The sequence below is a fragment of the Pseudophryne corroboree genome, chromosome 4 (genome assembly GCF_028390025.1).
Source record: "Pseudophryne corroboree isolate aPseCor3 chromosome 4, aPseCor3.hap2, whole genome shotgun sequence".
Lineage (NCBI taxonomy): Eukaryota > Metazoa > Chordata > Amphibia > Anura > Myobatrachidae > Pseudophryne > Pseudophryne corroboree.
In genome coordinates, this window is record NC_086447.1 from 3,218,722 (window position 1) to 3,246,693 (window position 27,972).

At 50.7% G+C, this 27,972-nt stretch overlaps 1 protein-coding gene across 3 annotated transcripts in view; it reads right to left on the reverse strand.

Annotated features, from left to right (window-relative positions):
- The window catches only part of LOC134908795 (deleted in malignant brain tumors 1 protein-like), a 164,139-nt gene that overhangs the window by 22,477 nt on the left and 113,690 nt on the right, over positions 1-27,972 (reverse strand). For all 3 annotated transcript variants that reach the window (XM_063914918.1, XM_063914917.1, XM_063914916.1), the window contains exons 4-5: positions 17,936-18,253; positions 8,988-9,311 (exon numbers count right to left, since the gene is read on the reverse strand). In XM_063914918.1, coding sequence (XP_063770988.1) covers positions 8,988-9,311; positions 17,936-18,253 — 642 coding nt within the window. The remainder of the gene's footprint in view (positions 1-8,987; positions 9,312-17,935; positions 18,254-27,972) is intronic.

Genomic DNA, 27,972 nt, shown 5'->3' on the forward strand with positions numbered 1-27,972 from the left:
ATGCCGGAGTTCGGCAGGGGGAGAGACAGGTTGAGGGGGGTGCAGCGTGTGCCTCAGGGAGGCAGCGCTGGGAGCATGGTTAGTAATATAAATGATGGGGGCACAGCATGAACGACAAGGGGTGGCCGCCAGCAACATGCGGGTGCACCCTCCGCTGGTCAGGTGACACGCGGGGGAGCAGCAGGTCCCTGTCACCGTCGCAGGACGCAGCGGGGCCCGCGGCAGGAGGGGTGACAGGGAATGGGTCAGCGGCCGCAGGGCCGCGGCCCGGGCAGCTGCGCGCGTCAGCAGGTCCTCCCCAGGATCAGGGGATTCTTCTCCTTCCCTGGATAGGGAAGGGGAAGGATCGGAGGGGGAGAGCCACTGGGCCGGCCGGGGGGCTCTTGCCTTCGGGTTGGAGCATGAAGGGCGGGAACCCCGGGGCGCGTCGGGCGGTCAGGGGGCGCGGGCTCGCGCCCAACCAAGGACCGGTCGTCCTTTGGGCGGCGTTTCCGGGGGTCGTGCCGCATGGGATCCTCCTGGGGCCATAGCGTCGGCTCTGGCCACGGTGGTGCAGGCTCTTGGGCCATTGGCTTCAGTGGCCTCCCCCAGGGCAACGGCGGATTCCGGCCAAGCTGCGGGACGCAGGGGGTTAGGCAATGTCAGGGCATCAGCGGCGCAGCGAGTGGCACGAGCCTGCCGAGAGCTGGGGGCTGCCGCGGCAGAGCTGGAGCTAGGATCAGAACGTGAGCGGCAGGGAGGCTCGGCCACTGCGCATTCCACACGGGGTGCCCGGCGTGCGCCGCATGCGCGGACCGGGCCCTCTTTTGTTTTGTCTTCCACAGAGGACCAAGGTGAAAGGGACTCGGCAGGCTTCGCGGTGGACGATGATTGGAATGAAGACGACGAACAATCCGAGTCGGAGAGGTCGACGGCATCCGGTGAGTTGGTGCAGTCTTTATCAAATTCCAGCGCGAGCTCGAGTTCGCGTAGCTCTTCGTCCTCCTCCTCATCCTCCTCTTTGGCGTCGCAAACGTCCGACGCTGATAGTACTGCTAGGGCAAGGAAGGAGGCTGAGAAACTTGCCAAAAGGGCGGCAAAGCAGCAGAAGAGGCGTAAGCGGCGCAGGCGAATTAGTGAAGAGGAGCGTAGGGCAAAGAAGAGGCGAGATCTGCCGGGGGTAGTGCGCTGCGAGTACACGGCAGTGATGCGGGGCCTGCGAGATAGCTGCCGCAAAAAGATACGTAGGGGTGACTTTGTAGACTTATTTGGTTTGACTAAGGCCATGAAGAAGGATTACAAAGCGGCGGCCGCTACGAAGGGCATGGGGGCGGAAGCTTTCAGGTCTTTTGATAACTGGCTGGCCGGATTTTTGGGTGTTTGCGGCTTGCTATTTGGAGGACAGGCCGGAAGAGCACATGAATATCATCCGGTACCTTCATCTCGTGCACGACATGCAGCGCACATCCTCGGGTTCGGAATGGCGGCGATATGACCAAGAGTTTCGGGAGAAGCAGGACGGGTTACGGGTCATGGACTTCGGGTTCAAAGACGTGGAGGTCTGGCTCAAAGTGACCCGGGCATCCCAGCGGGAGGACGAGACCCAGAAACAGGGAACGGGGGGGCGCCGCGGGGGGTCGTCAGCGCAGGGAGCGGGCGCGGACGGGGGATTTGCCAAGACAGGCGGATTGGCCGTTCGCATGGGCGGGCGGTCTGCCCCTCGGGGGAAATGCTTCGCTTTTAACAGCGGAACATGTTCATTTGGCAAACAGTGCCGTTTTCGCCACTCTTGCCAGCAGTGCGGTGGAACCCACCCAGCCTCCTCTTGTTTCAAAGGGGGACGACAAGGCAATCGGGGGAAACAACCCTACCCTAAGCAGGCCGCGAGCGGGACCGCTCAGCAGGGCACCAACGCCAGTTAAGTTGGAAACTATGGGTAAATGGTTGGGTCTTTATCCTAATAAAAGGGATGCAAAGTTTTTGTTAGATGGTTCTAAGTTCGGTTTCCGCTTGCCTGTTGCAAGCGAAGTGTCCGTGCGTGCGCACAGGAACCTTCAATCCGCCCGAGCCTTGCCGACTGTGTTACGGGAAAAAGTAGATAAGGAGGTCAGGTTGGGCAGGATGGAGGGGCCGTTTAAGTCACCCCCGGTGGATGACTTGGTCATCTCCCCGGTTGGGGTGGTACCAAAGAAGACTCCGGGCGCCTTCCGGCTCATTCAGCATCTTTCTTACCCGCCAGGGGCGTCGGTCAACGACGCAATACCACCGGCTCATTGCTCGGTGGTGTATCAGTCATTTGACGAGGCGCTAGGTATGGTCCGCAGCTACGGGAACGGGGCCCTCATGGCTAAGATCGATGTTGAGTCAGCTTTTAGATTACTGCCATTGCACCCGGACTCATTTCGTTTTATGGGTTTCCGGATTGGGGCGGAGTATTTCATCGACAAAGGTCTGCCGATGGGATGTTCCGTTTCATGCTCGTTTTTCGAGCGCTTTAGCACTTTTCTTCATTGGTGCGTGGAGTCTGCGTCAGGCGGCCACGGGGTTGCGCATTACCTCGATGATTTCCTGTGCGCGGGGCCGGCTACTGGCACAAGATGCGGCGACTTGCTGTTTAGCACACGACCCCTTTTTTACCACTTCGGTGTCCCGGTAGCCAGGGATAAAACGGAGGGTCCGGCCTCCTGTCTATCATTTTTGGGGATTGAAATTGACACCGTGGCGGGAGAGTGTCGCCTGCCCCAGGACAAAGTGTCAAAGCTCCGCAAAACTATTTGCCGTTTCAACGGCTCGCGTAAAGTCACGCTGCGGCAGGCTCAGTCCTTGCTGGGCATGCTGAACTTTGCTTGTCGGGTGATACCGATGGGCAGGGTTTTCTGCCGGAAGCTCGAAAGGGCGACAGCGGGGTGTGCCAGGCCGCATCATTTCGTTCGATTGTCCTCTGAGTTAAAAAGGGATTTGGCCGTCTGGGCTTCATTCCTGGAGGATTTCAACGGGGTGAGCATATGGCAAGCGCCAGCCGTTGACAGCGAGAGTTTGCAGCTTTTTACCGATGCTGCAGGTTCCTCTGGATTCGGCTGTTTTCTGGAGGGATCGTGGTGTGCGGCATCTTGGCCGGCGAATTGGCATAGCGAGGGTCTTACAAGGGATCTGGTGCTGCTGGAGTTTTTTCCCATTATAGTAGCGCTGGAAGTTTGGGGCGATCGGTTGGCTAACCGCAGCATAGTGTTCAGGTGCGATAATCTGGGCGTGGTACATGCGATTAATAACCAAAGGGCGAAATTGCTGGTGGTACTACGGGTTCTTGGACAATTGCTTTTGACTTGCTTGCGTAGGAACCTATGGTTCCGGGCGCAGCACGTGCCCGGGTTGGAAAACGAAATCGCAGACGCGTTGTCGCGTGGACAGTGGGAGAGATTTTGGGGTTTGGCTCCCGAGGCCGAAGAGCAAGGTTTTCACTGTCCCGGTTATGTTTGGCAGGTGATCGGACCGGACTGGAGGGTTTAGCGTTGCGGTCAATCGCGCCGGCCACGCTCAAGGCGTACGGACAAGCTTGGAGTGAATGGGAGGAGTTTGTCCGGGGGCGTCAGCATCAAGGTAAGAGTAGGCATCGGCTGATGCTTTCTTTTATGTGGCAGCTTTACGTCTCCGGTAGGTCACGAGCAGTGGTGTCGCGGTATTTAGCAGGCATTTCGTTTTTCTGCAAGCTGCGAGGCGTCTCTGACGTAACAAAAAGCGAAGTTCTGCGGAAAGCAATGAAAGGGTGGGCGCGAGTTGCGCCGTCGCCACCAGATAGGAGGCGGCCCATCGATGCGGCGTTGTTGCCGGCCGTAATCGAGGCAGTAGGGCGAGTCGCGTCGTCCAGGTTTGAGACGCTTTTGTTTAGTTTGGCGTTCTCAATGGCTTTCCACGGAGCCTTTCGAGTTTCTGAGTTGGTAGCGCCTTCCAAGAGAGCGGACTCGCGTATGTTGGTCGGAGACGTGGTAGTGGGTGAGAGGTCCTTGCTGTGCAGGTTACGACGCTCCAAAACGGATCAAGTGGGGAGAGGGCGCTGGGTTACAATGGTTCCAGCGCTGGAGGAGAGCGTTTGCCCGGTGAGGCTGGCAATGCAATACGTGGTGGTGCGACCCGTTAAGGAGGGGTCTTGGCTGTTGCATTATGATGGGCTGCCAGTCACAAAATACCAGTTTCGATGGATGCTGAGTCGCTGTTTGGCGGGCCTGGGCCTCCCACCCACTGCTTTTGGTACCCATTCCTTTCGCATAGGCGCAGCGACGTCGGCTGCTGCGGCGGGTTGCTCCAGAACTGAAATACAGGCGGTGGGGCGATGGAAATCAGCAAGTTATAGACGATATATTCGCCCCGTCACATGAGAAGTCGGTTTGCGCTTGGTGCTTTGTTTAGATTGCAATATATCATGTTGTTACAGTTCTGTAAATTTATGGTGTTGTGCGTCTGTTGGTGTTACCCCTTTTTTTCTCCTACTCAGGGATTAGCTACTCGCCGTTGCTGGCATGAGTCGGCAGCGGGGGTCTGGAGTTATTTGCGATTTTTTGCCTGACTTGACGGACTGAATTCTAATCCATAATTCGGCTAATTTGGTCTAATCAGAGTCCCTCAGCAGGTCTTTACGTTTCACCTCCAGCTGAGTTATTACATGTGTTTCCCATTTTATACCCCCCCCCCCTTTTTTATTTCGTGTACTTTTATTTGATCTTCCCCCCTTGTGTCTTTAATTGCACTTCTAAATTGGCGACGAAACATGGTGCAGTCGGCTAGGCCGTGACTGCTGCATTAGCGAGTCCTAAAGTTTTCTTTTTTGGCAGATCCTTCAGTGTAAACAATTAATAAGCCTCTTAGTAATCAATTCTACCCCTCTTTTTCCCTTCAGGATGGTTTGAAGACAATTTGACCATTTGGGTGGTTGGCCACTCTTACATTTACTGGGCGGCCAGGTTTGTGGCATCGGAAGGGTCTCAGGCATTGTTTGGAAAACAGGGTGTCAGATGGCTTGGCTGGCGCGGAATGATGTGGGGTGAGCTAAGGAGTAGGTTAGTGAGTCAGGCCAGCAAGCATGGAGTCCCTAAGGTTTTGGTTGTCCATCTAGGTGGCAACGACTTGGGGAAGAGGACATCCTTGGATCTGCGGTGGGCCATGATACAGGATCTGGCAGGTGTGACCGCGGCATGGAACAACTGTGTGTTGGTTTTTTCCATGATGGTGCCAAGATTGTGTTGGAGGGGTGTGGCGGATGGTCGCCAGATTGATGAGGCCCGGAAAAAGGTGAACGGAGCGGTGGCAAAGTGGGTGCTGTCCCACGGTGGGAGGGTGGTTCGCCACCCGAGGATACGGTTCAGAGACAGCCACCTTTTCCGGCGCGATGGAGTACATCTATCCGATGAGGGGATGATGTTTTTTCTGGAGGATCTAGGTTTCGCTTTGCAGGAGTTAGGGTAGGTTTATGGTGGCGGTGCGAAAGACTGTGAGGATGAGTCTTTCGCTGTTGGCGGAAAAGAACGGCAGTTTCGTATTGTAGAGAAAACTGTAGTGTTTTACAGTTTGTTGTGGTTTAGGTGCACTCACCTCCATCGACTTATGGCCGCTTGACCACCCGTCCGGGAAGGCAGCGGCAGGGCACCCAGGAGCGGTGGGTAGTCACTGTGGGGGTTGAGTTGTCACCTATTACCGGTTTATGGTAAGTTTTTAGTAATTTTATAGGGTTGAGTTATTTAAGTTTAATTTAGATTAAGTGAGCCGTTCTTTTGGGCCGCCACCATATGCCAGCTGGAGCGGCATATTAAATTAATCTCTTTTATTACAGGTTTCCTAATGGTTAGGGACAAATAAATAGCTAGCAATTTTCTGCCAAAATTCAAGTCTCAGTGTCGTTATTTCTGGTTATGGTTATGAATGCTTTACTTTCAAAGAAAGGGGTCCACCAAATATCACTAAGATGTTTAGAAGAGAGTATTGACTGCATAGGAGAGAAAAGAGTTAAACATCTGGGGAGGGGTGGACCTAGCTGTGAGGAAAGTACAGCCTTCTTTAAGGGGAGGGCTTGATATATATAGGGAAGGTGAAGCCATCTTAAGTCTCTTGGTTATCTGGTTTCCCACCCTCCCGCCCTGGTAGTTGGAAATTGTGGCACGTGGTGCTTTGGCTCTAAATTGTTGGCTGTTTTCGTTGGCTATTTATTGGCGGAAAAGAACGGCAGTTTCGTATTGTAGAGAAAACTGTAGTGTTTTACAGTTTGTTGTGGTTTAGGTGCACTCACCTCCATCGACTTATGGCCGCTTGACCACCCGTCCGGGAAGGCAGCGGCAGGGCACCCAGGAGCGGTGGGTAGTCACTGTGGGGGTTGAGTTGTCACCTATTACCGGTTTATGGTAAGTTTTTAGTAATTTTATAGGGTTGAGTTATTTAAGTTTAATTTAGATTAAGTGAGCCGTTCTTTTGGGCCGCCACCATATGCCAGCTGGAGCGGCATATTAAATTAATCTCTTTATTACAGGTTTCCTAATGGTTAGGGACAAATAAATAGCTAGCAATTTTCTGCCAAAATTCAAGTCTCAGTGTCGTTATTTCTGGTTATGGTTATGAATGCTTTACTTTCAAAGAAAGGGGTCCACCAAATATCACTAAGATGTTTATGCAGCTCCAGGGGCGTAGCCAGAACTTTGTGGACCCCATAGAAACATCTTGAATTGTCCCCTGTCCCAGTGCTGGCAGAGAGACACCTCTGCGCCACAGAATAGATCCCCATTCACACAGAAACGTAGAACCACACCGCCCGTCCAGTGTGCGCCCTCTGCTGGTAGGGCCGGTTCCCATCACCGATTATCTGATGATCACCCTATCACCATCATTTATTATTAGAAGACTGCTGAGCACTACACAAAGTTACTGAGATTTACTGCTTTGCTGGGCCAATCCCACGGGCCAGTCTCACAGGACAGTCTCACAGGACAGTCTCGGGGATCAGTCTCACAGGCCAGTCTCGGGGGACAGTCTCAGGGGCCAGTGTCACATGTCACTCTTATGGGAGGGGGGGGGGGAGTAGGGGCAGTCTCACAGGCCACTCTCGGGGGGGGGGGGGGGGGGGGGGCGTCTGTCTCGGGGAGCAAGGCAGTCTAAGCCCCCCGAGACTGGCCTGTGAGACTGCCACCCCCCCACCCCCCCGAGACTGGCCTGTGAGACAGCCCCCAAGACCGGCCTGTGAGGCTGTCTCACAGGCCAGTCTCGGGGGGCGGGGGCAGTAGGTCAGTCTCGGGGGACAGTCTCACAGGTCAGTCTCACAGGTCAGTCTCGGGGGGACAGTCTCACAGGCCAGAACCCTTTCCTTCCTTGGGTGTGGTGTGGACCTCCCTGGACCCAGGGGTCTGTGTGCACCCATTATAAAAACGCCAATGGTTGGATTGTGTGCATTGTATAAGACACTGAAGAGGAGATGTATGAAGCAGTGGAGAAGTGATCCAATGGGAACGTTGCTTATGGCAACCAATCAGCTGCCACCATAATTGTATAGAATGCACTTGATAAATATTACCTTTAAGGTCATTGGTTGCCATAGGCAACTTCCCCACTGTTTCCCCTGCTTCATACATATCCCCGCCAGTGTAGTGTAGCGGAGATGTACGTAGGGTGATAAATACACGCCTTTTTATTATCGTTCATGACAGAATAAAACATTTAGAGCAGGATATAGGATAAAGCCAATACCGCTTACAGCAAATAATTATCACTGCGCCCATCAGACAGGCCTCCCCATACACAGACAGCAGTAGCAAAAACTACAGGAAAAAAGTGTACTGTACCAGGTTTCTTCTTCTTAAAGCTAAAATTTGGATCTGCCTCTAGAAATCTTGTGTTTGCCCCTTGGCATCAGTGGAGCTTGGATAATGTTCTCAGTCCGACCTCAGTGCAGCCATACAGTACATGAGAACATCTGGTCTGCAGCCTCACCTGTCTTCCCGAGACAACCTGTGAACGCGTCTGGTCTGCAGCCTCACCTGTCTTCCCGGGATGACCTGTGGACACGTCTGGTCTGCAGCCTCACCTGTCTTCCCGAGACAACCTGTGAACGCGTCTGGTCTGCAGCCTCACCTGTCTTCCCGGGACAACCTGTGAACGCGTCTGGTCTGCAGCCTCACCTGTCTTCCCGGGACAACCTGTGAACGCGTCTGGTCTGCAGCCTCACCTGTCTTCCCGGGACAACCTGTGAACGCGTCTGGTCTGCAGCCTCACCTGTCTTCCCGGGACAACCTGTGAACGCGTCTGGTCTGCAGCCTCACCTGTCTTCCCGGGACAACCTGTGAACGCGTCTGGTCTGCAGCCTCACCTGTCTTCCCGGGATGACCTGTGGACACGTCTGGTCTGCAGCCTCACCTGTCTTCCCGGGATGACCTGTGGACACGTCTGGTCTGCAGCCTCACCTGTCTTCCCAAGACAACCTGTGGACACGTCTGGTCTGCAGCCTCACCTGTCTTCCCGGGATGACCTGTGGACACGTCTGATCTGCAGCCTCACCTGTCTTCCCGGGACAACCTGGGAGCACGTCTGGTCTGCAGCCTCACCTGTCTTCCCGGGACAACCTGTGGACACGTCTGGTCTGCAGCCTCACCTGTCTTCCCGAGACAACCTGGGAACACGTCTGGTCTGCAGCCTCACCTGTCTTCCCGGGATGACCTGTGGACATGTCTGGTCTGCAGCCTCACCTGTCTTCCCGGGATGACCTGTGGACACGTCTGGTCTGCAGCCTCACCTGTCTTCCCGGGATGACCTGTGGACACGTCTGGTCTGCAGCCTCACCTTTCTTCCCGGGACAACTGGTGGACACGTCTGGTCTGCAGCCTCACTTGTCTTCCCAAGACAGCCCGGTGAGCGCATCCATCATTTAGGAGTTATTAGTACAATTCTACATTTAAATACACATTTACCGTTGGCACAATAAAACGTGTGGTGGGCAGGGCTCGGCTACATGACATCACAGTGACTCTATATCTCCTTACCCGACTGGGAACACAGCACCTCGGCCTCCTCAGCTTCACACGTGTATCCTGTGGTCATAACAGACCCGCACTGGGCCAGATTTGCCTCATGGCCACCACAGTGCACGCTGCGGAAATCCGTCTGGGGGTTTGGCCCCCTACGTAACACCATCTCCTTGACCTGAGCCATCTCTATAGCTGGGCCACAGCCAATCTGTTTGCAGAGCACGGCCTCTTCCGCCACACTCCAGTGGTCATTACACACGGAGCTCTGCGTGGTATTGTGGTACACCTTCACTTTCCCATAACATGTGCTGCCCCTAGTCACCTCCGCACTTGAAATCACTGCATGGAGGAACATGTCAGTAGAACAAGTCAGTAGAACAAGACATCAGCAGCCGGCGCGTCAGAGAATACGTACATCAACAAATACATTCACCTATTATCCTGATCCTGGGGTACTGAGACAGCAGGACAGGTATGGTGGCCATAATGACACTTGTAATAATAATTAGTAGTAATTATAATGTTTATGTATAATATTCCTCCACAATGACTCAAAGATTTAAGACAGCGGGGGAGCTTCCGTGGCCTTATGCTAATCAGTGAGATGGAGGAGACAGCGGGGGAGCTTCCGTGGCCTTGTGCTAATCAGGGAGATGGCGGAGACAGCGGGGGAGCTTCCGTGGCCTTGTGCTAATCAGTGAGATGGCTGAGACAGCGGGGGAGCTTCCGTGGCCTTGTGCTAATCACTGAGATGGCGGAGACAGCGGGGGAGCTTCCGTGGCCTGGTGCTAATCAGTGAGATGGCGGAGACAGCGGGGGAGCTGCCGTGGCCTTGTGCTAATCAGTGAGATGGCGGAGACAGCGGGGGAGCTTCCGTGGCCTTGTGCTAATCAGGGAGATGGTGGAGACAGCGGGGGAGCTTCCGTGGCCTTGTGCTAATCAGGGAGATGGCGGAGACAGCGGGGGAGCTTCCGTGGCCTTGTACTAATCAGGGAGATGGCGTAGACAGCGGGGGAGCTTCCGTGGCCTTGTGCTAATCAGGGAGATGGCGGAGGCAGCGGGGAGCTTCCGTGGCCTTGTGCTAATCACTGAGATGGCGGAGACAGCGGGAGAGCTTCCGTGGCCTTGTGCTAATCACTGAGATGGCGGAGACAGCGGGGGAGCTTCCGTGGCCTGGTGCTAATCAGTGAGATGGCGGAGACAGCGGGGGAGCTTCCGTGGCCTTGTGCTAATCAGGGAGATGGCGGAGACAGCGGGGGAGCTTCCGTGGCCTTGTGCTAATCAGGGAGATGGCGGAGGCAGCGGGGGAGCTTCCGTGGCCTTGTGCTGATAAGGGAGATGGCGGAGACAGCGGGGGAGCTTCCGTGACCTGGTGCTAATCAGTGAGATGGCGGAGACAGCGGGGGAGCTTCCGTGGCCTTGTGCTAATCAGGGAGATGGCGGAGGCAGCGGGGGAGCTTCCGTGGCCTTGTGCTAATAAGGGAGATGGCGGAGACAGCGGGGGAGCTTCCGTGGCCTGGTGCTAATCAGTGAGATGGCGGAGACAGCGGGGGAGCTTCCGTGGCCTTGTGCTAATCAGGGAGATGGCGGAGACAGCGGGGGAGCTTCCGTGGCCTTGTGCTAATCAGGGAGATGGCGGAGGCAGCGGGGGAGCTTCCGTGGCCTTGTGCTGATAAGGGAGATGGCGGAGACAGCGGGGGAGCTTCCGTGACCTGGTGCTAATCAGTGAGATGGCGGAGACAGCGGGGGAGCTTCCGTGGCCTTGTGCTAATCAGGGAGATGGCGGAGGCAGCGGGGGAGCTTCCGTGGCCTTGTGCTAATAAGGGAGATGGCGGAGACAGCGGGGAAGCTTCCGTGGCCTTGTGCTAATAAGGGAGATGGCGGAGACAGCGGGGGAGCTTCCGTGGCCTTGTGCTAATCAGGGAGATGGCGGAGGCAGCGGGGGAGCTTCCGTGGCCTTGTGCTAATCAGTGAGATGGCGGAGGCAGCGGGGGAGCTTCCGTGGCCTTGTGCTAATCAGTGAGATGGCGGAGACAGCGGGGGAGCTTCCGTGGCCTTGTGCTAATCAGTGAGATGGCGGAGGCAGCGGGGGAGCTTCCGTGGCCTTGTGCTAATCACTGAGATGGCGGAGGCAGCGAGGGAGCTTCCCTGGCATTGTGCTAATCAGTGAGATGGCGGAGGCAGCGAGGGAGCTTCCGTGGCCTTGTGCTAATCACTGAGATGGCGGAGACAGCGGGAGAGCTTCCGTGGCCTTGTGCTAATCACTGAGATTGCGGAGACAGCGGGGAAGCTTCCGTGGCCTGGTTCTAATCAGTGAGATGGCGGAGGCAGCGGGGGAGCTTCCGTGGCCTTGTGCTAATCACTGAGATGGCGGAGACAGCGGGAGAGCTTCCGTGGCCTTGTGCTAATCACTGAGATGGCGGAGACAGCGGGAGAGCTTCCGTGGCCTTGTGCTAATCAGTGAGATGGCGAAGACAGCGGGAGAGCTTCCGTGGCCTTGTGCTAATCAGTGAGATGGCGGAGACAGCGGGGGAGCTTCCGTGGCCTTGTGCTAATCAGTGAGATGGCGGAGACAGCGGGAGAGCTTCCGTGGCCTGGTTCTAATCAGTGAGATGGCGGAGGCAGCGGGGGAGCTTCCGTGGCCTGGTGCTAATCAGTGAGATGGCGGAGGCAGCGGGGGAGCTTCCGTGGCCTTGTGCTAATCAGTGAGATGGCGGAGACAGCAGGGGAGCTTCCGTGGCCTGGTGCTAATCAGTGAGATGGCGGAGACAGCGGGGGAGCTTCCGTGGCCTTGTGCTAATCAGGGAGACAGCGGAGACAGTGAGGGAGCTGCCATGGCCACGTGCTAATCAGGGAGGCGGCCGAGACAGTGGTGGAGCTACCGTGGCCTTGAATTCCTCAGTCGGGCACCATCTAGTGGCTGCCAGCTCGCAAAAAACTCTTGAATTCCCCCCATAGGGATGAGGAGCAGCATTAGCCTTTCCTTATACAGAATTGTCAGGATGGCACAGACAGCATTCAATGTGGTTCCAGCAGTGACATCAGCTACGTGTTCCCGCGGCCCCGGCACTGGCTATACACTGGTCACCTAGCTAGTCACCGGCCGGCTTACCCAGCATCAGTCACCCTGACCCAAACACAGCACTCCTCCCATACTATTCCTTTATACTGGGACACTAATGAGTTACACAGGTTCTGTGGCTGCTGCCTTCCAGCCTGTATGTCACCTGCTAATCAGCCCCAGAACCTGTGTAATCCATGAGTGTCCCAGTGCAAAGATACAGTATGGTAAGCCTACTTATTGCACGCCACCAGGCAGCAAGGCCCGGCAGTAACAGAGATACAATGATAGGTCTAGGGCCAGAGAATGCTAATGGTTCTCTGCATAAGAACAATCTGCGGGTTACTTGGGCAGAACTCTATGCTGCGATTCAGAGACATATAGTGTGGCCTTACACAGCAGCCATGGCCATAAGTAGGTGTGTGCCAGTGGTGCATTGCACACAGCGCAACTGCACTGTGGGTGCACCATCTGGCAGCACCACCCGCACGGTCATGCTCTCTAACTGCCTCCTGCCAGCTGCCGTGCTACCCTGTGTGTGGTGTACGCTCAGCTTCTCTGCTGTTTAGTGCACTCACAACCTGCACCAACGTAGCACCTTCTCCCCGGGCCCAATCAGATACTCTGCCTCCCCCCCAACTGCAGTGTCCAGGGAGAGACGTGATGACATCTCTCCCAGCTGACTCCCACAGTGCCCTCCGCCACGAGGAGCCGTGGCGTTCGAGTGCGCAGTCAAGGGAGGATGGAGGAAGCATTCAGTCCAGCTCAGCTCACACTGACTACAGCAGCAGCATCCCAGCCTGCAACTTCCCATCCCTCACTAGGCAACGCCGCTGGTCTTCCCCTGTGTCTGCAGTGTTTGGGCGGGTGGAAAGTAAGTATAAAATAAATCTCTCTCTCTCTCTCTCTCCACCCCCCCCACCCCCCGTCCACAGGGTAATGTGTAAAAGGGGACTCTATTTGCCGTAATGTGTAAAAAGGGACTCTACCTGCCATAATGTGTAAAAGGGGACTCTACCTGCAGTAATGTGTAAAAGGGGACTCTACCTGCCGTAATGTGTAAAAGGGGACTCTACATGCCGTAATGTGTAAAAGGAGACTCTACCTGCCGTAATGTGTAAAAGAGGACTCTGCCTGCCGTACTGTGTGAAAGGGGACTCTGCCTGCCGTACTGTGTGAAAGGGGACTCTGCCTGCCGTACTGCGTGAAAGGGGACTCTGCCTGCCGTACTGTGTGAAAGGGGACTCTGCCTGCCGTACTGTGTGAAAGGGGACTCTGCCTTGCGTAATGTGTGAAAAAGGACTCTACCTGCCATAATGTGTAAAAGGGGTCTCTGCCTGCTGTACTGTGTGAAAGGGGACTCTGCCTGCCGTAATATGTAAAATGGGGCTCTACCTAGTGTAATGTGTGAAAGGGGCTCTACCTAGTGTAATGTGTGAAAGGGGCTCTACCTAGTGTAATGTGTGAAAGGGGCTCTACCTAGTGTAATGTGTAAAAGGGGCTCTACCTAGTGTAATGTGTAAAAGGGGCTCTACCTAGTGTAATGTGTGAAAGGGGCTCTACCTAGTATAATGTGTAAAAGGGGCTCTACCTAGTGTAATGTGTAAAAGGGGCTCTACCTAGTGTAATGTGTAAAAGGGACTCTACCTGGTATAATGTGTGAAAGGGGCTCTACCTAGTGTAATGTGTAAAAGGGGCTCTACCTAGTGTAATGTGTGAAAGGGGCTCTACCTAGTGTAATGTGTAAAAGGGGCTCTACCTAGTGTAATGTGTGAAAGGGGCTCTACCTAGTGTAATGTGTAAAAGGGGCTCTACCTAGTGTAATGTGTGAAAGGGGCTCTACCTAGTGTAATGTGTAAAAGGGGCTCTACCTAGTGTAATGTGTGAAAGGGGCTCTACCTAGTGTAATGTGTAAAAGGGGCTCTACCTAGTGTAATGTGTGAAAGGGGCTCTACCTAGTGTAATGTGTAAAAGGGGCTCTACCTAGTGTAATGTGTAAAAGGGGCTCTACCTAGTGTAATGTGTGAAAGGGGCTCTACCTAGTGTAATGTGTAAAAGGGGCTCTACCTAGCGTAATGTGTGAAAGGGGCTCTACCTAGTGTAATGTGTAAAAGGGGCTCTACCTAGTGTAATGTGTGAAAGGGGCTCTACCTAGTGTAATGTGTAAAAGGGGCTCTACCTAGCGTAATGTGTGAAAGGGGCTCTACCTAGTGTAATGTGTAAAAGGGGCTCTGCCTAGCGTAATGTGTAAAAGGGGCTCTACCTAGTGTAATGTGTGAAAGGGGCTCTACCTAGTGTAATGTGTAAAAGGGGCTCTACCTAGTGTAATGTGTGAAAGGGGCTCTACCTAGTGTAATGTGTAAAAGGGGCTCTACCTAGTGTAATGTGTGAAAGGGGCTCTACCTAGTGTAATGTGTAAAAGGGGCTCTGCCTAGTGTAATGAGTAAAAGGGGCTCTACCTAGTGTAATGTGTAAAAGGGGCTCTACCTAGTGTAATGTGTAAAAGGGGCTCTACCTAGTGTAATGTGTAAAAGGGGCTCTGCCTAGTGTAATGTGTAAAAGGGGCTCTACCTAGTGTAATGTGTAAAAGGGGCTCTACCTAGTGTAATGTGTAAAAGGGGCTCTACCTAGTGTAATGTGTAAAAGGGGCTCTACCTAGCGTAATGTGTGAAAGGGGCTCTACCTAGCGTAATGTGTAAAAGGGGCTCTACCTAGCGTAATGTGTAAAAGGGGCTCTACCTAGCGTAATGTGTGAAAGGGGCTCTACCTAGTGTAATGTGTAAAAGGGGCTCTACCTAGTGTAATGTGTAAAAGGGGCTCTACCTAGTGTAATGTGTGAAAGGGGCTCTACCTAGTGTAATGTGTCAAAGGGGCTCTACCTAGCGTAATGTGTGAAAGGGGCTCTACCTAGTGTAATGTGTGAAAGGGGCTCTACCTAGTGTAATGTGTGAAAGGGGCTCTACCTAGTGTAATGTGTGAAAGGGGCTCTACCTAGCGTAATGTGTAAAAGGGGCTCTACCTAGCGTAATGTGTGAAAGGGGCTCTACCTAGCGTAATGTGTGAAAGGGGCTCTACCTAGCGTAATGTGTAAAAGGGGCTCTACCTAGTGTAATGTGTAAAAGGGTCTCTACCTGGTATAATGTGTGTAAGTGGCTCTACCTAGTGTAATGTGTAAAAGGGGCTCTAACTAGTGTAATGTGTGAAAGGGGCTCTACCTAGTGTAATGTGTGAAAGGGGCTCTACCTAGTGTATTGTGTGAAAGGGGCTCTACCTAGCGTAATGTGTAAAAGGGGCTCTACCTAGTGTAATGTGTGAAAGGGGCTCTACCTAGCGTAATGTGTGAAAGGGGCTCTACCTAGTGTAATGTGTAAAAGGGGCTCTACCTAGTGTAATGTGTGAAAGGGGCTCTACCTAGCGTAATGTGTGAAAGGGGCTCTACCTAGCGTAATGTGTAAAAGGGGCTCTACCTAGTGTAATGTGTAAAAGGGTCTCTACCTGGTATAATGTGTGTAAGTGGCTCTACCTAGTGTAATGTGTAAAAGGGGCTCTAACTAGTGTAATGCGTGAAAGGGTCTCTACCTGGTATAATGTGTGAAAGGGGCTCTACCTAGTGTAATGTGTAAAAGGGGCTCTACCTAGTGTAATGTGTAAAAGGGGCTCTACCTAGTGTAATGTGTAAAAGGGGCTCTACCTAGTGTAATGTGTAAAAGGGGCTCTACCTAGTGTAATGTGTGAAAGGGGCTCTACCTAGTGTAATGTGTGAAAGGGGCTCTACCTAGTGTATTGTGTGAAAGGGGCTCTACCTAGCGTAATGTGTAAAAGGGGCTCTACCTAGTGTAATGTGTGAAAGGGGCTCTACCTAGCGTAATGTGTGAAAGGGGCTCTACCTAGTGTAATGTGTAAAAGGGGCTCTACCTAGTGTAATGTGTAAAAGGGTCTCTACCTGGTATAATGTGTGTAAGTGGCTCTACCTAGTGTAATGTGTAAAAGGGGCTCTACCTAGTGTAATGTGTGAAAGGGTCTCTACCTGGTATAATGTGTGAAAGGGGCTCTACCTAGTGTAATGTGTAAAAGGGGCTCTACCTAGTGTAATGTGTGAAAGGGGCTCTACCTAGTGTAATGTGTGAAAGGGGCTCTACCTAGTGTAATGTGTAAAAGGGGCTCTGCCTAGTGTAATGTGTAAAAGGGGCTCTACCTAGTGTAATGTGTGAAAGGGGCTCTACCTAGTGTAATGTGTAAAAGGGGCTCTGCCTAGTGTAATGTGTAAAAGGGGCTCTACCTAGTGTAATGTGTAAAAGGGGCTCTACCTAGTGTAATGTGTGAAAGGGGCTCTACCTAGTGTAATGTGTGAAAGGGGCTCTACCTAGTGTAATGTGTAAAAGGGGCTCTACCTAGTGTAATGTGTGAAAGGGGCTCTACCTAGTGTAATGTGTAAAAGGGGCTCTACCTAGTGTAATGTGTGAAAGGGGCTCTACCTAGTATAATGTGTAAAAGGGGCTCTACCTAGTGTAATGTGTAAAAGGGACTCTACCTGGTATAATGTGTGAAAGGGGCTCTACCTAGTGTAATGTGTAAAAGGGGCTCTACCTAGTGTAATGTGTGAAAGGGGCTCTACCTAGTGTAATGTGTGAAAGGGGCTCTACCTAGTGTAATGTGTAAAAGGGGCTCTACCTAGTGTAATGTGTAAAAGGGGCTCTACCTAGTGTAATGTGTGAAAGGGGCTCTACCTAGTATAATGTGTAAAAGGGGCTCTACCTAGTGTAATGTGTAAAAGGGGCTCTACCTAGTGTAATGTGTAAAAGGGACTCTACCTGGTATAATGTGTGAAAGGGGCTCTACCTAGTGTAATGTGTAAAAGGGGCTCTACCTAGTGTAATGTGTGAAAGGGGCTCTACCTAGTGTAATGTATGAAAGGGGCTCTACCTAGTGTAATGTGTAAAAGGGGCTCTACCTAGTGTAATGTGTAAAAGGGGCTCTACCTAGTGTAATGTGTGAAAGGGGCTCTACCTAGTATAATGTGTAAAAGGGGCTCTACCTAGTATAATGTGTAAAAGGGGCTCTACCTGGTATAATGTGTGAAAGGGGCTCTACCTAGTGTAATGTGTGAAAGGGGCTCTACCTAGTATAATGTGTAAAAGGGGCTCTACCTAGTATAATGTGTAAAAGGGGCTCTACCTAGTGTAATGTGTAAAAGGGGCTCTACCTGGTATAATGTGTGTAAGTGGCGCTACTGTGCTGCGTAATTTGAATAATGGAGACTACTGTACAGCGTAATATGAATTGGTATTATTTTGTGTCCACGCCCCTTCCTCATGAAGCCACACTCCTATATTTTTGTTGCATGCCTATGGCATGCACTGGGCCTATTTTAAATATATGGGGTGGCTCTGACATGGTTTCATGCACATAGTGCTAAAATGTCTTGTTACGGCACTGACAGCAGCTGTGGACCTATCTCACTAGCTGTAGGTAAGTCTAATGCTCACCCGGGGATGACCCTAAGATAGACTTCCCTGACCTACTGGCAGATGATAAACAAGAGCTTGGGGTAGGGGCAGTACAGGTAAGGGTGCAGTGACTGACATCTTCTGTAGCTGAGAACACATGAGGGAGGTGTTAGAGAAACAACAATAATTATTGTTATCGATGCTCTGTCTACACTACCACCCTGCAGTCTGGGGGGTACCAGGACAGAGGTGCTGCAGCAGCTATAACCGGTGCCAGTGAAGGAGTCTGTGTGGGCAGCGAGGACTAGCCTGGTGTGCAGTTGGCCCTGACAGCCAGGGAGGATCTGATGTCCATTAACACTAGTAACAGCAGATTGGTAATAGGGAACCACTAGATGGATCTGTATAACCACATGTGGAAGTGTAAGGCCGTCTTGTCTCATTACAATAATTACCTGATGAGGAGCAGACGATGCCAGCGTGTATACTGTACAGACACGGCTCCTTACTCCACAGACTGACACTGCACTCAGCCAGCTGGGACTCCACTCCCGAGCAGAGAACTTTCTCCACCGTCTGCACCGTAGCTCCAGGTCCCATCACATGTTCTTGGATCTTCAGAACAGGACCACAGCCTACCTCTCTGCACACCACAGCCGCTTCACGAAGGTCAAAGTTCCACAGGCAGACTCTATGCCATGCCTGATCAAGAGACACTTCCACTATCCCATCACAAACTCCAGAGCCATTCACCAGTCTAACATCACCGAGTCCTGGGAGACACACAACAAGGAGGCCATGAAGTTAAATGGAGGCAGCATGAGACACACACAACAAGGAGACCATGATGTTAGACAGAAGCAGCATGAGAGACACACAAGGAGACCATGATGTTAGACGGAGGCAGCATGAGAGACACACAACAAGGAGACTATGATGTTAGATGGAGGCAGTATGAGAGACACACACAACAAGGAGGCCATGATGTTAGACGGAGGCAGCATAAAAGACACACAACAAGGAGACCATGATGTTAGACGGATGCAGCATGAGACACACACAACAAGGAGACCATGATGTTAGACGGAGGCAGCATGAGAGACACACAACAAGAAGATCATTATGAAAGACGGATGCAGCATGAGAGACCCACAACAAGGAGCCCATGATGTTAGACGGATGCAGCATGAGACACACACAACAAGGAGACCATGATGTTAGATGGAGGCAACATGAGAGACACACAACAAGGAGGCCATGATGTTAGACAGATGCAGCATGAGAGACACAAAACAAGGAGGCCATGATGTTAGATGGATGCAGCATGAGAGACACACAACATGGAGACCATGATGTTAGACGGATGCAGCATGAGACACACACAAGGAGACCATGATGTTAGACTGATGCAGCATGAGACACACACAACAAGGAGACCATGATGTTAGACGGATGCAGCATGAGACACACAGAAGGAGACCATGATGTTAGACGGATGCAGCATGAGACACACACAACAAGGAGGCCATGATGATAGATAGATGGATGCAGCATGAGAGACACACAACAAGGAGGCCATGATGTTAGATGGAGGCAGCATGAGAGACAAACAACAAGGAGACCATGATGTTAGATGGATGCAGCATGAGACACACACAACAAGGAGACCATGATGTTAGACGGAGGCAGCATGAAACCCACACAACAAGGAGACCATGATGTTAGATGGAGGTAGCATGAGACTAACACAACAAGGAGGCCATGATGTTAGACGGAGGCAGCATGAGAGGCACACTACAAGGAGGCCATGATGTTAGACAGATGCAGCATGAGAGACACACAACAAGGAGGTCATGATGTTAGACGGATGCAGCATGAGATACACACAACAAGGAGACCATGATGTTAGACAGATGCAGCATGAGATACACACAACAAGGAGACCATGATGTTAGATGGATGCAGCATGAAAGACACACAACAAGGAGGCCATGATGTTAGACGGATGCAGCATGAGAGACACACAACAAGGAGGCCATGATGTTAGACAGATGCAGCATGAGACATACACAACAAGGAGGCCATGATGTTAGACAGATGCAGCATGAGATACACACAACAAGGAGGTCATGATGTTAGAAGGAGGCAGCATGAGAGACACACAACAAGGAGACCATGATGTTAGACAGATGCAGCATGAGACAAACAACAAGTAGGCCATGATGTTAGACAGAGGAAGCATGAGAGACATACACAACAAGGAGGCCATGATGTTAGGCAGATGCAGCATGAGATACACACAACAAGGAGGTCATGATGTTAGACGGAGGCAGCATGAGATACACACAACAAGGAGACCATGATGTTAGACAGATGCAGCATGAGACAAACAACAAGTAGGCCATGATGTTAGATGGAGGCAGCATGAGAGACACACAACAAGCAGACCATGATGCTAGACAGATGCAGCATGAGAATCACAAAACAAGGAGGCCATGATGTTAGACGGAGGCAGCATGAGAGACACACAACAAGGAGGCCATGATGTTAGACGGATGCAGCATGAGAGACATACAACTAGGAGACCATGATGTTAGATGGAGGCAGCATGAGAGACAAACAACAAGGAGGCCATGATGTTAGATGGATGCAGCATGAGAGACACACAACATGGAGACCATGATGTTAGACGGATGCAGCATGAGACACACAGAAGGAGACCATGATGTTAGACGGATGCAGCATGAGACACACACAACAAGGAGGCTATGATGATAGATGGATGCAGCATGAGAGACACACAACAAGGAGGCCATAATGTTAGATGGAGGCAGCATGAGAGACAAACAACAAGGAGACCATGATGTTAGATGGATGCAGCATGAGACACACACAACAAGGAGACCATGATGTTAGACGGAGGCAGCATGAAACCCACACAACAAGGAGGCCATGATGTTAGACGGAGGCAGCATGAGAGACACACAACAAGGAGGCCATGATGTTAGACAGATCCAGCATGAGAGACACACAGCAAGGAAACCATGATGTTAGACGGATGCAGCATGAGATACACACAACAAGGAGACCATGATGTTAGACAGATGCAGCATGAGATACACACAACAAGGAGACCATGATGTTAGACAGAGGAAGCATGAGAGACACACAACAAGGAGGCCATGATGTTAGACAGATGCAGCATGAGATACACACAACAAGGAGACCATGATGTTAGACAGATGCAGCATGAGATATACACAACAAGGAGGCCATGATGTTAGACAGATGCAGCATGAGATACACACAACAAGGAGGCCATGATGTTAGACAGATGTAGCATGAGATACACACAACAAGGAGACCATGATGTTAGACGGATGCAGCATGAGAGACACACAACAAGGAGACCATGATGTTAGATGGAGGCAGCATGAGAGACAAACAACAAGGAGACCGTGATGTTAGACGGAGGCAGCATGAGACCCACACAACATGGAGGCCATGATGTTAGATGGAGGTAGCATGAGACTAACACAACAAGGAGGCCATGATGTTAGACGGAGGCAGCATGAGAGACACACAACAAGGAGGCCATGATGTTAGACAGATCCATCATGAGAGACACACAACAAGGAGGCCATGATGTTAGACAGATGCAGCATGAGATACACACAACAAGGAGGCCATGATGTTAGACAGATGCAGCATGAGACATACACAACAAGGATGCCATGATGTTAGACAGATGCAGCATGAGATACACACAACAATGAGACCATGATGTTAGACAGAGGAAGCATGAGAGACACACAACAAGGAGGCCATGATGTTAGACAGATGCAGCATGAGATACACACAACAAGGAGACCATGATGTTAGACAGATGCAGCATGAGACATACACAACAAGGAGGCCATGATGTTAGACAGATGCAGCATGAGACATACACAACAAGGAGGCCATGATGTTAGACAGATGCAGCATGAGATACACACAACAAGGAGGCCATGATGTTAGAAAGATGCAGCATGAGATACACACAACAAGGAGGCCATGATGTTAGACAGATGCAGCATGAGATACACACAACAAGGAGGCCATGATGTTAGACGGAGGCAGCATGAAACCCACACAACAAGGAGGCCATGATGTTAGACGGAGGCAGCATGAGAGACACACTACAAGGAGGCCATGATGTTAGACAGATGCAGCATGAGAGACACACAACAAGGAGGCCATGATGTTAGACAGATCCAGCATGAGAGACACACAGCAAGGAAACCATGATGTTAGACGGATGCAGCATGAGATACACACAACAAGGAGACCATGATGTTAGACAGATGCAGCATGAGATACACACAACAAGGAGACCATGATGTTAGACAGAGGAAGCATGAGAGACACACAACAAGGAGGCCATGATGTTAGACAGATGCAGCATGAGATACACACAACAAGGAGACCATGATGTTAGACAGATGCAGCATGAGATATACACAACAAGGAGGCCATGATGTTAGACAGATGCAGCATGAGCTACACACAACAAGGAGGCCATGATGTTAGACAGATGTAGCATGAGATACACACAACAAGGAGACCATGATGTTAGACGGATGCAGCATGAGAGACACACAACAAGGAGACCATGATGTTAGATGGAGGCAGCATGAGAGACAAACAACAAGGAGACCGTGATGTTAGACGGAGGCAGCATGACACCCACACAACATGGAGGCCATGATGTTAGATGGAGGTAGCATGAGACTAACACAACAAGGAGGCCATGATGTTAGACGGAGGCAGCATGAGAGACACACAACAAGGAGGCCATGATGTTAGACAGATCCATCATGAGAGACACACAACAAGGAGGCCATGATGTTAGACAGATGCAGCATGAGATACACACAACAAGGAGGCCATGATGTTAGACAGATGCAGCATGAGACATACACAACAAGGATGCCATGATGTTAGACAGATGCAGCATGAGATACACACAACAATGAGACCATGATGTTAGACAGAGGAAGCATGAGAGACACACAACAAGGAGGCCATGATGTTAGACAGATGCAGCATGAGATACACACAACAAGGAGACCATGATGTTAGACAGATGCAGCATGAGACATACACAACAAGGAGGCCATGATGTTAGACAGATGCAGCATGAGACATACACAACAAGGAGGCCATGATGTTAGACAGATGCAGCATGAGATACACACAACAAGGAGGCCATGATGTTAGAAAGATGCAGCATGAGATACACACAACAAGGAGGCCATGATGTTAGACAGATGCAGCATGAGATACACACAACAAGGAGGCCATGATGTTAGACAGATGTAGCATGAGATACACACAACAAGGAGACCATGATGTTAGACGGATGCAGCATGAGAGACACACAACAAGGAGACCATGATGTTAGATGGAGGCAGCATGAGAGACAAACAACAAGGAGACCGTGATGTTAGACGGAGGCAGCATGAGACCCACACAACATGGAGGCCATGATGTTAGATGGAGGTAGCATGAGACTAACACAACAAGGAGGCCATGATGTTAGACGGAGGCAGCATGAGAGACACACAACAAGGAGGCCATGATGTTAGACAGATCCATCATGAGAGACACACAACAAGGAGGCCATGATGTTAGACAGATGCAGCATGAGATACACACAACAAGGAGGCCATGATGTTAGACAGATGCAGCATGAGATACACACAACAAGGAGGCCATGATGTTAGACAGATGCAGCATGAGATACACACAACAAGGAGACCATGATGTTAGACAGATGCAGCATGAGACAAACAACAAGTAGGCCATGATGTTAGATGGAGGCAGCATGAGAGACACACAACAAGGAGACCATGATGAGAGACACACAACAAGCAGACCATGATGCTAGACAGATGCAGCATGAGACTCACAAAACAAGGAGGCCATGATGTTAGATGGAGGCAGCATGAGAGACACACAACAAGGAGGCCATGATGATAGACGGATGCAGCATGAGAGACATACAACAAGGAGACCATGATGTTAGATGGAGGCAGCATGAGAGACAAACAACAAGGAGGCCATGATGTTAGATGGATGCAGCATGAGAGACACACAACATGGAGACCATGATGTTAGACGGATGCAGCATGAGACACACACAAGGAGACCATGATGTTAGACGGATGCAGCATGAGACACACACAACAAGGAGACCATGATGTTAGACGGATGCAGCATGAGACACACACAACAAGGAGACCATGATGTTAGACGGATGCAGCATGAGACACACAGAAGGAGACCATGATGTTAGACGGATGCAGCATGAGACACACACAACAAGGAGGCCATGATGATAGATGGATGCAGCATGAGATACACACAACAAGGAGACCATGATGTTAGACGGAGGCAGCATGAAACCCACACAACAAGGAGACCATGGGGGTCATTCCGAGTTGTTCGCTCGGTAAATTTCTTCGCATCGCAGCGATTTTCCGCTTAGTGTGCATGCGCAATGTTCGCACTGCGACTGCGCCAAGTAAATTTGCTATGCAGTTAGGAATTTTACTCACGGCTTTTTCTTCGTTCTGGTGATCGTAATGTGAATGACAGGAAGTGGGTGTTTCTGGGCGGAAACAGGCCGTTTTATGGGCGTGTGTGAAAAAACGCTACCGTTTCTGGGAAAAACGCGGGAGTGGCTGGAGAAACGGAGGAGTGTCTGGACGAACGCTCGGTGTGTTTGTGACGTCAAACCAGGAACGACAAGCACTGAACTGATCGCACTGGCAGAGTAAGTCTCGAGCTACTCAGAAACTGCACAGAGATGTCTTTTCGCAATATTGCGAATCTTTCGTTCGCAATTTTAAGAAGCTAAGATTCACTCCCAGTAGGCGGCGGCTTAGCGTGTGTAAAGCTGCTAAAAACAGCTTGCGAGCGAACAACTCGGAATGACCCCCCATGATGTTAGATGGAGGTAGCATGAGACTAACACAACAAGGAGGCCATGATGTTAGACGGAGGCAGCATGAGAGACACACTACAAGGAGGCCATGATGTTAGACAGATGCAGCATGAGAGACACACAACAAGGAGGCCATGATGTTAGACAGATCCAGCATGAGAGACACACAGCAAGGAAACCATGATGTTAGACGGATGCAGCATGAGATACACACAACAAGGAGACCATGATGTTAGACAGATGCAGCATGAGATACACACAACAAGGAGACCATGATGTTAGACAGAGGAAGCATGAGAGACACACAACAAGGAGGCCATGATGTTAGACAGATGCAGCATGAGATACACACAACAAGGAGACCATGATGTTAGACAGATGCAGCATGAGATACACACAACAAGGAGGCCATGATGTTAGACAGATGCAGCATGAGATACACACAACAAGGAGGCCATGATGTTAGACAGATGCAGCATTAGATACACACAACAAGGAGACCATGATGTTAGACGGATGCAGCATGAGAGACACACAACAAGGAGACCATGATGTTAGATGGAGGCAGCATGAGACCCACACAACATGGAGGCCATGATGTTAGATGGAGGTAGCATGAGACTAACATAACAAGGAGGCCATGATGTTAGACAGATGCAGCATGAGAGACACACAACAAGGAGGCCATGATGTTAGACAGATCCATCATGAGAGACACACAACAAGGAGGCCATGATGTTAGACAGATGCAGCATGAGATACACACAACAAGGAGGCCATGATGTTAGACAGATGCAGCATGAGACATACACAACAAGGATGCCATGATGTTAGACAGATGCAGCATGAGACATACACAACAAGGAGGCCATGATGTTAGACAGATGCAGCATGAGATACACACAACAAGGAGACCATGGTGTTAGACGGATGCAGCATGAGAGACACACAACAAGGAGGCCATGGTGTTAGATAGATGCAGCATGAGACATACACAACAAGGAGGCCATGATGTTAGACAGATGCAGCATGAGATACACACAACAAGGAGGTCATGATGTTAGACGGAGGCAGCATGAGATACACACAACAAGGAGACCATGATTTTAGATGGATGCAGCATGAGAGACACACAACAAGGAGACCATGATGTTAGACAGAGGAAGCATTAGAGACACACAACAAGGAGACCATGATGTTAGACAGATGCAGCATGAGATACACACAACAAGGAGGCCATGATGTTAGACAGATGAAGCATGAGATACACACAACAAGGAGACCATGATGTTAGACGGATGCAGCCTGAGAGACACACAACAAGGAGACCATGATGTTAGATGGAGGCAGCCTGAGAGACCAACAACAAAGAGACTATGATGTTAGACGGAGGCAGCATGAGACCCACAAAACAAGGAGGCCATGATGTTAGATGGAGGTAGCATGAGACTAACACAACAAGGAGGCCATGATGTTAGACGGAGGCAGCATGAGAGACACACTACAAGGAGGCCATGATGTTAGACAGATGCAGCATGAGAGACGCACAACAAGGAGGCCATGATGTTAGACAGATCCAGCATGAGAGACACACAGCAAGGAAACCATGATGTTAGATGGATGCAGCATGAGATACACACAACAAGGAGACCATGATGTTAGACAGATGCAGCATGAGATACACACAACAAGGAGACCATGATGTTAGACAGAGGAAGCATGAGAGACACACAACAAGGAGGCCATGATGTTAGACAGATCCATCATGAGAGACACACAACAAGGAGGCCATGATGTTAGACAGATGCAGCATGAGATACACACAACAAGGAGGCCATGATGTTAGACAGATGCAGCATGAGACATACACAACAAGGATGCCATGATGTTAGACAGATGCAGCATGAGACATACACAACAAGGAGGCCATGATGTTAGACAGATGCAGCATGAGATACACACAACAAGGAGACCATGGTGTTAGACGGATGCAGCATGAGAGAAACACAACAAGGAGGCCATGGTGTTAGATGGAGGCAGCATGAGACATACACAACAAGGAGGCCATTATGTTAGACAGATGCAGCATGAGATACACACAACAAGGAGGTCATGATGTTAGACGGAGGCAGCATGAGATACACACAACAAGGAGACCATGATTTTAGATGGATGCAGCATGAGAGACACACAACAAGGAGACCATGATGTTAGACAGAGGAAGCATTAGAGACACACAACAAGGAGACCATGATGTTAGACAGATGCAGCATGAGAGAAACACAACAAGGAGGCCATGGTGTTAGATGGAGGCAGCATGAGACATACACAACAAGGAGGCCATGATGTTAGACAGATGCAGCATGAGATACACACAACAAGGAGGTCATGATGTTAGACGGAGGCAGCATGAGATACACACAACAAGGAGACCATGATTTTAGATGGATGCAGCATGAGAGACACACAACAAGGAGACCATGATGTTAGACAGAGGAAGCATTAGAGACACACAACAAGGAGACCATGGTGTTAGACGGATGCAGCATGAGAGAAACACAACAAGGAGGCCATGGTGTTAGATGGAGGCAGCATGAGACATACACAACAAGGAGGCCATGATGTTAGACAGATGCAGCATGAGATACACACAACAAGGAGGCCATGATGTTAGACAGATGAAGCATGAGATACACACAACAAGGAGACCATGATGTTAGACGGATGCAGCCTGAGAGACACACAACAAGGAGACCATGATGTTAGATGGAGGCAGCCTGAGAGACCAACAACAAAGAGACTATGATGTTAGACGGAGGCAGCATGAGACCCACAAAACAAGGAGGCCATGATGTTAGATGGAGGTAGCATGAGACTAACACAACAAGGAGGCCATGATGTTAGACGGAGGCAGCATGAGAGACACACTACAAGGAGGCCATGATGTTAGACAGATGCAGCATGAGATACACACAACAAGGAGACCATGATGTTAGACAGAGGAAGTATGAGAGACACACAACAAGGAGGCCATGATGTTAGACAGATGCAGCATGAGATACACACAACAAGGAGACCATGATGTTAGACAGATGCAGCATGAGATACACACAACAAGGAGGCCATGATGTTAGACAGATGCAGCATGAGATACACAAAACAAGGAGGCCATGATGTTAGACAGATGCAGCATGAGATACACACAACAAGGAGACCATGATGTTAGACGGATGCAGCCTGAGAGACACACAACAAGGAGACCTTGATGTTAGATGGAGGCAGCCTGAGAGACCAACAACAAGGAGACCATGATGTTAGACGGAGGCAGCATGAGACCCACACAACAAGGAGGCCATGATGTTAGATGGAGGTAGCATGAGACTAACACAACAAGGAGGCCATGATGTTAGACAGAGGCAGTATGAGAGACACACAACAAGGAGGCCATGATGTTAGACAGATCCAGTATGAGAGACACACAACAAGGAGGCCATGATGTTA